Genomic DNA, 15,029 nt, shown 5'->3' on the forward strand with positions numbered 1-15,029 from the left:
GGCACTGAGATGTGGAGTCCCCTCTCCTGGTCAGCCTTCTCCCTGAGGTCTTCAAGGATCTGAGGGACCTTGCAGGACCTGCCAGAACTGAACTGTGATCTCCCAGACTTGCTCAATCAGCACCTATCTTCCTCAGCAGCCTGAAGGAGCCACAGAGCCAAGTTCCCACCCCAACTCCCCGGCTCCACTTATCTTCCCATGGTAATTCAGCCCTACCCCAAACACATGTCCCACCCTGCCCTCTAGCAGCCCTTGGCTACACTAGAGGAGGAGCCCATAGTTCCCCAGGCAGTCCACCTGCTCCCTACCCCATCTCACCCTGGCCTCATTCCCTCTTCTAGGTTCGAGGAGTGCCAGGGGCTCAAGGGAGTCACAGAGGTGCATGCCAGACCACTCTGCCTCCAGCTGGTATGCTCTCCACTCCCCTCTTGATGCTCCTCCTATCTCTATCTGTCCCCTTTTCTAAATGTTGCACTTCACAGTGACCATTTGCAGATACTTGGAACCCCTCTGCCTGGGGCCAAGGGTCCCTCCCCTCCCCACCTTCCATTACAACCCCCAGACCATACTGTGCTCCCAGAAGGAAGAATGGGACCACAGACCTCCCCAGTGGAGAGATGAATGGATTCACTCACTTCCAGGACACCTAAAATGCCCTAACACTGAGAACCTCAGGAACATGGATACCCACAGGCCGGATTCCACACAGATATTCAAAGACCAAGGAGTGCAGACACAACCAGACACATTCTAGGGGACATTTGCAAGAAATCAACCAAGCACCAAACCCATGTCAGGCCTCATACCTAGAGCATGATATACTGCATCTTTTTTTTTTTTTAATAGAGACGGGGTTTTACCATGACCAGGTTGGTCTCGACCTCCTGACCTCAAGCAATCCACCCGCCTTTGCCTCCCAAAGTGCTGGGATTACAGGCGTGAGCCACTGCGACAGGCAATATACTGCATCTTACTTAACTCTCTAAACAAACCAATGAGACAAGAAATATTCCTGCACATTTTACAGATGAAGAATTGGAATACAGAGAGGCTAAGTATCTTCCCCAAGGTCACACAGCCAGAAAATGAATGGACAGGGTTCTTGCCACCCCCTCACTTGCAGCAGCACAGCCAAGGCTGCTCTGTGTCACTCTATGATTTTCATATCCACCTACCTCTTCTAGAGCTGGTAGAGGGTAGAGGGAGACAGGCTTCTCATCCTCCCTCACCATGGCTGTGTCCTGAATGAGGTCACTCTTCACAGGGCTTTAGTTCAAAGCTCAGTTTAAGCCCTGCTTCCTACAGGAAGCCTTCTCTGATTATACCAGTCTTCTGCCAACCAACAGCACTTCTAACATTTCTCATCTGACTCCTGGTACTGTTATTTGTCTCTCTCTGTGTCCTGCATCCCCAACCAGAATGACTGGAGTCGTGCCTCTCCAAAGCCTCTGCAGGGCTATGCCTACATTCCACACACTGAAGGCACTTGGAATTGACTATGAGAGAAGTCTGTGACCTCCTTTTCTCTCCATCACACAAAGGATCCTGCCAAAAAAAACCCCAACACCCCCTCCACCTTCAGAGCCTATGTTTGAAGTCCCCGGTGTCCACGCATCAATTTCCACCCAAGTAATTGCCGCCCATCACACACACATCATCCCCTATATTTGAAACTCTTTGCGGTTGTCATGGGAACTGCCTTTGCCTTCATTCACTGATCAGGCCTCACAATTAGCTTTGGCAGCGGAAGTCTGTGTCAACGACAATCACGCAGGGGAGGGGGGCTGAGGAGGAGGAGGAGGAGGAGCAGCAGCAGCAGCAGCAGCAACAGAAGAAGAAAAGATGCTCCTCTCCTTGGAGATGCGGCAGAACCAGACTGAACCAAGGCACTCAGTGACACTCGAGGGAAACAAGTCGGAGCCAGCCAACAACTCCATTGTCGTGCTTCTGTACCAACAAACAGCATGCATTCAGGACCTCCCAGGCTGATAGGTAGCAGCTGACACTCTGCCTATACCCTACATGCCCTTCAAGATGCTTGTGGAAAAAGATCTTATAGTCTCGTCAAGGTCTCCTTGCCTCAAATTCAACAGCCTTGGACCACCAAATGTTTCAGGACCTAAGCAAATAACAAGGTACTGTATGATGCTATTAAGAAGGTGGGATACGAATGCTGAGCTAGAAATCTGGGGACAGCCCCAGCAGAAGACTTCCAAGAGAAACTAACACACAGCATCTAACCTTTCACCTCTAGGATCCTCAGGCGGTACCCAGCAATCTGTCCTCATCCTTCTACACCCCTACTGCCAGCATCGAACAGCATCTCTACACACTGCAAGATCAGGGAGGTGCTTCCCCCTCCTGGAAGTCCTCCTCTTCCTTATCCTTCACATGACACTACACTTTCAAGACATGTTCCTTCCCTTCCAGGCTGCACTCTAAGGGTACAAAGGTGACTAAGGCCAGTCTCTGCCCTCAAGGCATCCCTCCCTTTCAGCCCTGTCAGAATGTACTTTATTTGTTTTCATGCTTGTCTTCCTCCCCAGACAGCAGGATCATTAAGGACAGACAGAGTTAATGTGCCTCCCTTTACCCACCACTCAGACTCAGTGTGGCGCCTGCCAAACAGCTAGTCCCAGGCGAGGTTTGTTGAATGGGGCCGGGAGGGCCACCTGCCTGTCTACAGTTCAAAGCAGATGATGTCCTGCCTCAGGAAACTGAAGCAGCACCAGAGAGAGGGACTGCCCACTGCCAGCACAAGGGACCTTGTAGATCCTGGGACCCAGGACACACCAGGAAAGTGTTTCTCCTTGTCCTCGTAGCACCAGCTCTTCTCCCACTGCACCTCACCCTATCCGGCAGCACAAACACAGTACAGACTGGACCCAGCCCTCACAGAAAGTGTCTGCCGTCCTTCTCTCTTCTAGGTCTCCAGGATCATTCCCAGCATTATTAAGGGAACTGGGGCACAGAGAGCTTACCATAAAGGTCAGATCAATCAACCAAAAAATAAGACAGGAGAGAGCCCACTTATGTCCTCCCCACAAGAAAAACTCAGAAGTGGAGCAGACTCTAGTCTAGTACTTTGTTACTTCTTTGTGACCCAGCATCTCCGTACTCCTTTCCTGAGACTTCCCCCACCCAGCAGCAATTAGGAGGAGCAGGCGGCATGGGGGGACCCACAGTATGGCCAATATCACCAAATAATTCCATCCAATGCAACTCCCCATCCATTCTGAGAATCTAGAATTGCTGCTCTAGCAGCAGTGAGAGGTGCCTTATTTTGTCCATTAACACCCTCATCAGGTGTGGTGGAGGTAGGACACAACGGAGCTAGAATTCGTACAAGTCACAGCCAGCAGTACAGGAACAGCTATCAACAGTACCCCAGCTGCATGCTCATGCTACCTGAAGCAAGAAGGCAACAAATCCCCACACCTGTGGCCACCTGAAGGCCAGTCAGTTATCCCACAATGGGCTGCCAATCTTATTTTTTACCCCTCCCTCAGTGGTTATTAAAATTCAGCTTATTGAGCCAGTCATGATGGCTCACACCTATAATCCTAGCACTTTGGGAGACTGAGGCAGGCAGATCACCTGAGGTCAGGAGTTCAAGACCAGCCTGGCCAACATGGCAAAACCCTGTCTCTACTAAAAATACAAAAATTAGCCAGGTGTGGTGGTGCATGCCTGTAATCCCAGCTAGTCGGCAGGCTAAGGCACGAGAATCGCTCGAATCCGGGAGCACTTCAGCCCGGGTGACAGAGTGAGACTCTGTCTCAAAAAAAAAAAAAAAAAAAAAAAACCCTTAGGTTATCAGATTTCCTATGCAAATGACAGGAGACAAGGTCACCACGGCTCTGTCCACCCTGGGTGTGGCAGCAGCCTCAGCCCTGCACAGACATAGGCAGAGGCCCACAGCAACACAAAGGGCTCTCCCAGAAACAGCCAGCCAGGTTGCAGCAGGACTCAGAAGGAAGATGAAGGGGTCTCTTTCCTTTCCAATACCTCCTCTCTTCCTGAGCACTGTCCCCTCATTCCAAAAGGGAGCTGTAAAGAAATGAAGGGGAATGGGATGGGAAATTAGTGACAACTCCTGGCCCACCCAGTCACCACACTGCCTTTTCCAGAAGAAAACCCATGACAGAGAGGACAACTCAGGCAAGACCCAGGAGATAAGTTTGGGGCTGGAAGTCAACATGAACACAGCTCAGTGGGGCTGCTGACCAAGACTGTAGGTGGGGAGGAATGATTTTCCCCACTAGGGATCCTCAGAGAGCCTCTGGGTGGAGCGCAACACCTCTACCCATGTATCTGTGGTCTCCCATAGCAGACAAGTAAAGTGCCTTCAAGGAGAAGCAGTGGGCTGTGCAGTTAGAAACCAGGAAAGTACTGTTCAGAGACCTCGCCACTTACCTTGGGGTGGGGGCTGGGATCCCAAACCCTGAGAGCTGCCAATCCAGAAGCTATTTCCCAACCTTGAACAAGCCCTTGGTGAGGGTTCAGGCACCATATAGGGTTACTCTAATGCTGGCTCCCAGCACTGTCCTACGGAACCTCCTGTGATGGCAGAAATGCTCTCTACCTGCACTGTCCAATACATGAGCCACAAACCACCACCAACTATAATAGACAGCTCGGGTTTTGGACCCGCTCCCCTGAGAAAACACAACCCTGCACATTCACATAACATTTGGCTGAAATTTCCAGAAAAGTTCAGAGACCTTAGCTCAACTGAGGTCTGAAATGAGGTCTAGGTCTAAGATTAAGTCTAAAAGTTGACCAAAATGCTGCCAGCCTAAGAGTCATGCCTCTTGCAATGCAGTTGTCTAAAAAACATGAAAACAGGCTGGGCACTGTGGTTCCTGCCTGTAATCCCAACACTTTGGGAGGCCAAGGTGGGCGGATTGCCTGAGTTCAGGAATTCGAGAACAGCCTGGCCAACATGGCAAAACCACATCGCTACTAACAATACAAAAATTAGCCAGGTGTGGTGGCATGTGCCTGTAGTCCTAGCTACTTGGGAAGCTAACGGAGGAGAATCACTTGCACCCAGGAGGTGGAGGTTGCAGTGAGCTGAGATCATGCCACTGCACTCCAGCCTGGACAACACAGTGAGACTCTGTCAAAAATAAAAATAAAAAAACTAAAGCACACACACACATACACAAACAGACCTGATAATATACTTCACATAATCTCAGCAAGAGACTGCCAAATGTGAATCTCTCTTCCCTACCTCACCTCAACCCAGAGGATATCCTCATAACTTTCCTGCTAGCCAGCAACCAGACTCACGCAGGCACTGGTCACACAGGACCTCTCAGGGCTAGTTCCTCAGTGTGGGAATAGTCAAAAATGTCAGCCAATTCTTTAACCTGCGTTCAGTCTGTCTAATAACTTTCACCCACTAATAAAATTCCTGCATACTCCCTCCAATGAGGGAACCAACTTCCTCTTCATACAAGCTTTGCCTGAACCTGTGTTCCTTTACTCATCAGCAGCTGAACAGCACTGCTTCCTTCAAGTGTCCTACATGTGACCACTCTGACAGATTTCAAGACTGTCAATATTCTTTTTAGAGTTTCAGTTCTTTCTACCTGCTAAGAAGCCAGAGCTCATACATTTCTTTTTTAAAACAAGTATAGGCCTTTGCATTTGCGCTGATTAAATCCCCGAGTCTTGCTGGGACTCACTGTACCTGACTGCCCCAACCTCCTTAGCCCCTGGTTCTATTATTCAACGTAATAATTGCATCATCACTGCCACCCACCCACCCACCCACCCACAGATCTCACTCGCCTACTACCTCATCTTGTGAAAAGTGCACACATCCATTCTGCTCCATAAGCTTCCAGATCCTTCCATGAGACCCAAGATTTTCTTAACACACCCCCTCCTCTGCACAACCACCACCATCTACTACTGTGTCAGGGAGCTCCAACCTCCTGAATCAGGCTGCTGAGCAGCAAACATCATGTGAGAGCCCTTTCCTGACTCTTCTCAGAACAAATACATGAGTTCTCTGATAACTCTGTAGATCAGTTTTATTGATAGGTTTTACTGTTAACTCACTAAACTAAAAGGAAACAAATGCCAGAAGAACAAGCAGAAACATGCAGTAAATCAAGAGGTTTTGTCTCCTTGGCTTAGAGGGTCAAGAAATGGGTTGGGTCATCATCTTCATCCTTGCTAGCACTTGGAATTCTTTGCCTGTTCATCACAGATTATTTGTCACCTCACCTCCCACTCCACCCCCATGTCTTTCTGGTCATAGAAAGGCTGTAGACAGCTCCTCAAACTCTCATGGACATACAAATCACCTGGGGATCGGGCCAAAGTGCAGATTGTAATTCAGCAGTTCTGGGGTAAGGATGAACATTCTGCAGTTCTAATAAACTTGCAGGTGATGCCAATGCTGCCGATTCACTGAGCAGCATGGTGGAAATGATGCTGTGGACCAAGCAGGTGTCCCAGGACTCAGGTGAGCAATTTGCCATAAGAGTCCAGGTAGGTGTCCATCATCTCTCATCTGGACCAGAGGGCTTCCATGCTAACTACATACCTGGGAGCCAGGTCCCAGTTTGGTCCACTCTGGATCAATTAAATCAGAATCCCAGGGGGCGGGGGGGGGGGAAACCCAGGCACCGTGTTGTGTTGTATTAGGTTCCCCGGGTGATCCCAGTGTGGAACTTCTGATCTACATGGTTGATAGAAAGACTGAAAAGGGTAGTTATAGCAGTGCCCTCCCTTCAGGATGACTTTAAGTCAAAAACTGGACTTCTCATCTATCCAACGAACTGGCAAGAGATGCCATCATTTATTTATGGACTTCTAGATCTGTCGGTTTGCCTCAGCTGCTTTGAAAAGAACCACAGGGACCCTCAATGATTATCACTTGCCTTTCTAAAGTTTCACAAACCACCTTTTCTAGAACTGTCAAAAACTGACATTAAGCTTACATGTTTACAATTGTCAAAATCTCTGAGAAATTGGACTTTCAGCCTATCTCTGGTCTTCTGGCCCTCTTTCAACCATCATAATTCCATAAAAACCGTGATTCACCAGGAGTTCAAGACCAGCCTCGGCAACATAGTGAGACCCTGTCTCTATTTGAAAAAAAAAACAAAAAAACAAAAAGATTATGATTCTGCGAGCATGAATGCAGGTGTTCAAGGAGAAAGCGAATGACTCAGACTTGGGTAGGGGAGCTGGCTGGCTCTCTTTTCCCCAGGTTATATCTTCTGACACCATAGGAACCCAGTGTCTGTCCACACTCTTGATCCCTGAAAGTTGTAAGCCTACTTCTTCCTTCTCCTTCTTGCTGGAACTATATACAAGACATTATCATGAGCATTTTCCACCAGCCTTAGCACATTGTGGCCACTGGACTTCCTGATGCTCCTCTTAGGAGCTCACACCACACTGCTGACTCTGCTTCAGTGCCATGTCGCCACCTTCCACATAATGTGCTGGGCCTTTTACCCCCTCCCTCACTAGAAAACAGCCCATACAGCCACACAGATGGTTCAGTCCTTCCCTAGTCCCACCAACACCTTCCTCCTGAAGCTACCATTCATGACTGTTCTATCAGTATTTCCTTTTTAACAAGCAATCCTATCCCTCCAGCTAATTTTCTTTTAGAATCTGTGGCCATGGGGTTAAAAACTGCTTGCATTTGAAAAACAATATTCTAAAGACTATGGTAAACACTCCTCCCTTTGGCTGTTCATCACAGCTTGTTTGTCACCTCACCCCCACACCACCCCCATGTCTTTCTGGTCATAGAAAGGCTGTAGACAGCTCCTCAAACTCTCATGAACATACAAATCACCTGGGGATTAGGCTTGACAAATGCTCAGATTGAGGTCCCTTTTCTCTGAAGATTCTTGTCACTTCTACTTCTCCAGTCAATCCCCCCTTTGATGCTGGGACCAGCCCAAAAACATTCCTCTCCATAGCTTCCATCTTCAGGAAGACAGAACTACCAGTAAGATGGGCAAGGATTCATCAGGTGTTCTGATATTGTCAAAAGATTCCAAATTCCAAGGTATCTTGTCTCAAATCTGGCAGAGATGTTTCAAGATCTAAGTCCACTTGGCTGAGGGCTAGAAAGTATTCTCATAACATGTATCTTTCCATTTCTCTAATTTTCACCCATAACGTTCTCAGTCATGCTTCCAAACTCATGCATACATTTTACTGCGCTTTTTTTTTTTCTTTTTGGTAAAGGGTTATCCTTCTACTTTTAAGTTATTCACTTCCCTCACCCATGGGCAACTTTTCAGTCAAGCCCAGGACCATAGTGACTCCTTGGTGTCTAGCCTCCTACCCCACATGGAGGCTAGCAAACTCCTCCCTCCCTCCCTCTGCCTTGCTCTATGGTTCTGCCTCACGGTTCTTCTATGAACAAGTGAGGGGAATACTTTGAGATAAACACTTAATTTGTATTTCATCTGGAGTTGTATGCAAGCTGGAGTCCAGTGGCCCAAGGGCCCACTGCAGCCTCGAATTCCTAGACTCAGGCGATTCTCCCACCTCAGTCTTTCCAGGAGCTAGGACGACAGGCACCTGCCACCATGCGTGGCTAATTTTTATTTTTTTGTAGCAATGGGGTCTTGCTATGTTGTCCAGGCTGGTCTCAAGTAATCCTCCTGCTTCAGCCTCCCAAAACTCTAGGATTACAAAAGTGAGCCACCATACCCAGCCCTTGTATTGCATCTTTACAGCTCAAAGACAAATCCACAGTTGTTGATGCATAAAGATTTATCCCTTTCTAGATGTTTAGGAACGTTTTGTCATCATGCATTGATTACCTACTATGTGCCAGATATTATACACATTTTATCCCATTTAATCCTCATGACAACCCTACAAAGAAGGGTTGCTCCCATGTTACAATTGAGAAAATAGACACAGAAGGGATGGAGCACTGGTCGCCCAAGACAGTAAGGGCACAGCACTTACTCTGGGTTCTGAGCCCTACCTTCTGTGCCTCCATACTCAGCAAACCCGACTTTTCTAATCAGTCATCTTCATTGTGCTACCAAGCCACCACTCAGATAGAAAGAATATGAAATCAAACAGCCTCCTCTAAATTCTTCTTGGAACTAGGAAGGAAGAGCACAGCTACTACCTACCTACCCCAACCTCACATTAGGACCCAGAGAAGTAGTCACCTCCCCCCAGAGCAGGAAGGCCCATCCTAAAAATTCTCATCACTTCTACTTCTCCAGTCAATTCTCCCTTTGATGCTGGGACCAGCCTGAAAGCATTTCTCTCCACAGCCTCCAACCTCAGCAAGACAGAACCACCAGCATGATGGTCAAGGATTCATCAGGTGTTCTGATATTGTTAAAAGATTCCAAATTCTAAGGTATCTTGTCTCAAATCTGGCAGACATCTGGCTCTAGTCCTAAAATGCTGAAGTTCTTTTCCGAGGGATTCCCCTGCACCCTTCCTCCTCACCCACAAAGCCCACTGAGAAAAAGAGTGAGGAGCAGGGAAAGAAGATGGAAAACCCAAGATAATCTCCTTACAGGATGATATAAAGTAGCTGTAGGCAGACAGTTCAAAGGAAGCCCCAAAGACAGCTAGGAGAGATGGAGACAGAAGGCAAGTACAGAAGAGTGGCCAGAGCACAGCACTCTCACAGGGGAGGAAATGCCACACAGCAGGGGCGCAGGTAGATGGTCTGATGTCGGAGGGGCTCCTAGGGATACTTACTATGTCCCACCCCACCTGAACAGTCACCGCCAAAACAACCTCCCCAATCCCGGGACACGTTCCCTCTGCCACACAGCTGCTAAGATCTAATGGTTACGGTCCCAGCAGTCCCCAGCATCTATTAAATACTGGGCTGGTCCTGGGGTCTCATCCACTCAGGCAGTCTCTAAGGCATGTCTCAGCTTTTCAATTATGCTAGAGATATGCCCATTAAATGCAGCATAGCCTGGACAGTGACTCCCTGGCATTCAGCCTTCACAGACCAAAAAAAAAAAACAAAAAATTCAGACAGGCACTGGTTACCATTTTGTACTTTACCAAGCAAAGACTTAAAAAAAAAAAAGTCTATTTTTTATCACACCTTCACTTCACAAAGCACATTTTAAGAAAGCGTATTTTAAACATCAAGAAGTAGAAAGGATCTATCCTCAGAAAAAGGTAGAAAGCTCTTTAATTCACAAAAAGTTAGCTTTATGAAAAAACTTATTCCACTGTCCCCTTTTGTTTCTCTAGAAACAGAGAACTCCACTGTGGGCCAGCACTGATCCACAGATCAGCATGTAGACCCTTTGTCCTTGGAGACCCAAGACCATCCAGCTTCACCTTACCTGACCCTGGGGCTTAGAGGGGCAGTTGGCCATGACAAGGTCCACAAGGACGCAGACACCTCTCAGCAGGGTTGTCTCTAAGCCTCAGCCACCCCAGATCCATATCTTAACCAAGACCACCCGGCAGCCTGGGCTGACAGCTTACCCACAGGATGACAAGGCCCTGGCCTCACTCCCAGCCCCTTTCACTCAGGTATGTTCTGTTGTTGCCAAAAGCAGCACTTCAACTCGGTTCACAAGAGCCACTGCTTCCAAGAACATCTAGCCCAGGAAGCTCAGCATCCTCACCCCTCCGGTTTGAGTATGGGAGGAACTGAGTGAGACAATGGGGGCTGGGGAAGAAAAGGAATGCTAGAAGGAAGGGCACAAAGGAATCAAGCTTTACAAAGTAGACTCAGCAGCTCCTCCTTACACCAAAGCACCAGCTCTTATGTCCAGAAGTAAAGCCTCCCCAGCTTCATAGCATCCTGCTTTCAGTAGTGACCCACAGAGCACTGGGCCAGCAGGATGGTAACTCCCCCCAACACCAGCAACAGAGAGGTCTCCCAGGCTGGGGCTGGTGGCTGCATATGTGATCCAGATGTCTGCTTTAACCAGAGACAGAGGAAACAGGACCCCGAGTCTGCAGTCCCTGGGTCAGGACATATAGCTTCCACAGGGTGCAGACAAGACAAGGTGAGAAGGGGCAGAAATATCCAGCAACCCCACCTCCCCATCCCCTGCACTTAAATCTTTCTTCCTGGCCATGAGACCACAGCCCCACCAGCTTGCCATGCAGCTCTGCACTAAGCTGTCAGGGAAACCCTGAGCAAGAGCTGCCAGCCCACTGCCAGCCTATCGCAGCCACAGGGGCTCTAGTCCTCAGAAGCAAGCAGCTTCCAGCCCAGCTGGAAGGAGCTTTGAAAGCCATCAAGTACAACTCCTCCACTTCCCCCAATGAAAAGACAGACCCAGAGAGGGGGCCTGAGTTGTCTGGGCCCTTAGAGCAAGGGGGAGCTTCAAGACAGCGCAGGCCTCTGTCTCTGTCCAGCGCCAGTTCCCCTGCCTGGAGTGACCTCAGCTGCTACACTGCTCCTCCTAAGCTGCTCAACCTCACCCGGCCCTACTTCTGCCAACTCTCTGCTGTCGCAGCTGTCACCAACCCCAAGCCGGCAGTCCGCCACTATAATGGAAGGGAAAGATGGCCAATGTAAGGTCACTGTCTCTCCCTTTTCTTCCCGCCTGCCTGCTCCCATCCCAAATCCTTCTTTCCTCCTCCACCCTGCCACCCCCAAATAAAGGGAGTACACCTCCCTGAGGTTGACAGTGTCTCAAAAGCATGTCATCCGTTCATGCAATTAGTATCTGAGTCCCTACTACAGGGACTCAGGTCTAACTGTGCCAGGTCCTGAGAACTCCAGGCACTAACTATGCCAGGTCCTGAGAACACAGAGATAAAGTTTTTGACCGAAAAAGTACTAAGATAGGGGAACCCAAACCATCAGTTTCTCATTAGATTCCCAAACAGTCTCAACTGGCTCTCTGGCCATCTGAGAAAAACGATGAAAGAAGCATCCCACCCCATCAGGGCAGCATAAAACCACCCTGTCAACCCAAAACTTTCTCTCGGAATCCATCAGCCTCCACCCCTTATCTTAAACCATCACTACCCAAGTCATCCAAGGATTAGCATGACCTTGAAATACATCTGAGGCTTCAAGCAGCAGGACCAGAAACTTCTAGAGATAAAGGTAGAATGCAAACATCAGAGATGAGAGTGCGAGCTCAGAGCCCCCTTCTTCCCAGTTACTCTCATACAAACTGTCAGCGCTGCAAAGGAGCCCAAACACGTCTGCTACACTCCTACTCAAAGTTGGACCAAGAGGATCAGAAATGGGAGAATGGGCTCAACTGGACAAGCCTTGCTTGAACAAGACCCCCGGGATCACCGTGCCCTCGAGGAAGGGACAGGGTAGCCTAACAAGGGCCGGCTTACCTCCTTGAGAAGCCCCACTTTTTTCTTCAGCACCTCACACTTTCGAAGTTTGCAGATCTGGTGCGTCCGGCGGTTGGTACAGCTAGTACAAGCCCCACAGTTTTCCAGCCGCCGGCAGGGCTCACAAGTACCACACCGTTTCCGTTTCTTCCGCCCATCTCCTCCCCCTCGGAGTTGGGACTCACTCCCAGCCATGGGGAGCCCAGGCCCCGGGAAGCCCCCTACCATCAACTGGCCCTGAGGGAAGTCATAAAGGCCTGGCAGGTCCGGCTGGACGGCCAGGGGCACCTGAAACTGACTCATGATGCTGCCAGAGGTGGGGGCATAGGTGCAGGGGCAGAACCACAATCCAGTTTCCTGCCACCTGCAAAGGCCACCAACAGGTCCTTCTTGCCTAGAACAGTCAAGAATCTATAAGGATGAAGGCAAGTGGCTTCAGTCTCTCAGATGGACGCCTCTTCTCAACCCCTCTTCACCTCCTCTGCAACAGTCTGATCGGGCTCCGTAGGGGGCTACTCTCCCACCTGCTGGGGCCCGGGATCTGGGGGAGGACACCAGCAGCAGCCTCCAGAAAAAGGATCATCTTGGCCTGGTGGGTTCTTCACCCTCACCCACCCTGGACCCAGGCATTAGGTGAGCAGGTGGGGGTGTGGTGGGTCAGAGCTGAGTGAGCAGTTTCTCCTGGTATTTTTCCTCTAGGGTCTGGACGCTGGAGAAGGCAGCGCTGCCTGAAAAAGACAGAAAGGGGAAGCGCATCATTCGGGGCCCAGGGACAACTTTCACGTGTCACTTCTTCCTGCTTCTGGGAAGAGAGAAAATGGGGGAAGAGATGGGGCTGCTCAAATGAGGTCCTGCCCAAAACCTCAGACAGGACGCACCCAGCACCCGCTCCCTGTCTGAGGGAGGCGGCCTCAGGTCTCAGGGTTGCTGGGGGCCCCGGACGAAGGATTCAAGGGGGTGGTCAAGGTGAGATTTCTAAGAAATTTGCTCTCTTCCCCACCCCCACGGGCTGGTGAGAGTTTCACCCAAATTCCCCCACACACCCTGGCTGGAGGCCGCCAGGCCCTCGAACAGGGAGCTGAGCTTTCAAAATAAAGTTTGTTGAGAGCCTCGCTCTGCGGGGCTGCCCCGGCGCCCCCGTCAAGGAAGTGGCCTGGAGGTGCGGGCGCGCCCGGGGCAGCCCGCGCCTGTCGCCCCGCCGCCTCGCCGCCCCGCCGCCCGAGCGCAGCCCGCCGGCCGGACTTGGGAGGGCGGCCCGCGCCGCCGAGAGGCTCGAGGAGGGGGGCGCGCTCGAGCCGCGGGCCGGGCCGCGCGCGCGCCGCCGCTCGGGCTCCTTTGTTCTGGGGCCTCCGCCAGTCGGCTCCGGCGGCTCCGCCGCCCCCGCTCCCGCCCTGCCGCCCCCGCCCCCGCCCCCGCCCAGCTCCGCCGCACAGCTCCCCTCAGCACCCCCGTCCGGCCCCCCACACCGGAGGAGCGGCCCCCGCCGGCTCCGGGCCGCCCCTTCCCCCGGGCCGGGCCGGGCCCCCCGCGCCTCCCGCCGCCCCTCCCCCACTCCGGAGCCGGAAAGGCACCGACTGCACCGACCTGCCCGCCGCCTCCGGGGCGGAGCGCACAAAGGGGCAAAGTTTCTCGGCCCGCACCGCCGCCGCCACCACCGTCGCGGCCGCCGCCGCCGCCGCCTGGGGCGCCCGCCTCCCGGAGCGCCTGGCCCGACCGAGCTCGGCGCGCGGAGCCCCCCACCCGGGCCGAGGAGGGGACGGCGCAGGAGGAAGGAAGAGGCAGCGGCGGCCGCGGCGGCGGCAGCAGCAGCAATGAAGGCGTCCGCGGGACTCCCCGCCCCCCGCGCACCGCGGCACGTGCTCGCCCGGGGACTCCCCCGCCCGGGAGGGCGCACACGTGCGGCCCCGCCGAGCCCCGCCGGGCCCCGGACCGGGCGAGGGTGGTGGTGGTTCTCGCTGAGGGGAGGGGTCGGGCGGGCGGCCCGCGAGCGGCTAGGGGCAGGCTCCGGCCGGGCCGCCGCTTCTCTGCACCTGCAGTGGCTCCCACCCCCGCGGTCGGCCCTCCCGGGACGCGGCCGCCCCCTTCGGGCTGGTCACTCTCGCCCTGTGGTGGGGCTGCAGCCAGAGCCCGCGAGGCGGGGTGGGGCACGCGGACCTCCCAGCCTAGGCCCTCGGCCGAGCTGCCCTCGGTGTCCCCACTTCCTGCCACTCCCTGTGGGCCCGAGCGGTCCGGGACGGCCCCGGCGCCCCCGGGAGGCCTGAGCGGCGGGCCCGACTGACCCCCCTGTCCCGGCTGCCGCTGGCTCATTCCGAGGCAGGACAATGGGGGACATCGCGCGTTTGCGTACCGAGTCAGCTTGGTCGGCAAGAAGGGGTTGCTTGGGGGCAGAGGCTAAGGGCACCCTTGCAGGGGGTCAGGGCCGAGTGCCCTGTCCAGGTGGACCCCACGGCCCTGCCATTGCGAGCCTGCCCCGCTCCGCGCTTGGCTCTTTCGCATCGAAAACAAAGACTAATCCGATACCCCCGCCCTGCCTCCCAGAGGAGGGGGAACGGGCGCGTTGCGGAGGGTAACTGAGGAGGACAGCGTTCAGGAGGGGCTCGGACAGCCTCTGAGGGGGCCGTGGCGCGACCGAGCCCTAAAACCTGGCTCAGACACTTTGGAGAAGGAGAAGGAACATCACCCTGGGCTATGTTCCAGGCAGGGGGTAAGGGGCAAGGCTC

General features: G+C 52.5%; 2 protein-coding genes across 3 annotated transcripts in view; both read right to left on the reverse strand.

Annotated features, from left to right (window-relative positions):
• TET3 (tet methylcytosine dioxygenase 3) overlaps nt 1–12,914 on the reverse strand; it is a 119,395-nt gene extending 106,481 nt beyond the window's left edge. The window contains exon 1 of one of the 2 annotated variants that reach the window (XM_035272217.3): nt 12,310–12,914. In XM_035272217.3, coding sequence (XP_035128108.1) covers nt 12,310–12,612 — 303 coding nt within the window. In that variant the 5' untranslated portion in view covers nt 12,613–12,914. Of the gene's footprint in view, nt 1–1,175; nt 1,498–12,309 lie in introns of those variants that run through there. The other variant, XM_035272220.3, reaches the window with a different exon arrangement.
• LOC128929603 (uncharacterized) lies at nt 12,899–14,819 on the reverse strand. Its single transcript, XM_054244809.2, has 2 exons — nt 13,894–14,819; nt 12,899–13,037 (listed from the first exon to the last, which is right to left on the reverse strand). Exons 1-2 carry the CDS (start codon nt 14,614–14,616, stop codon nt 13,005–13,007), a joined length of 756 nt encoding a protein of 251 aa, XP_054100784.1. The 5' UTR covers nt 14,617–14,819; the 3' UTR covers nt 12,899–13,004.
• Nucleotides 14,820–15,029: the final 210 nt, after the last annotated feature.

The sequence above is a fragment of the Callithrix jacchus genome, chromosome 14 (assembly GCF_049354715.1).
Source record: "Callithrix jacchus isolate 240 chromosome 14, calJac240_pri, whole genome shotgun sequence".
In the NCBI taxonomy this organism is placed as follows: Eukaryota; Metazoa; Chordata; class Mammalia; order Primates; family Cebidae; genus Callithrix; species Callithrix jacchus.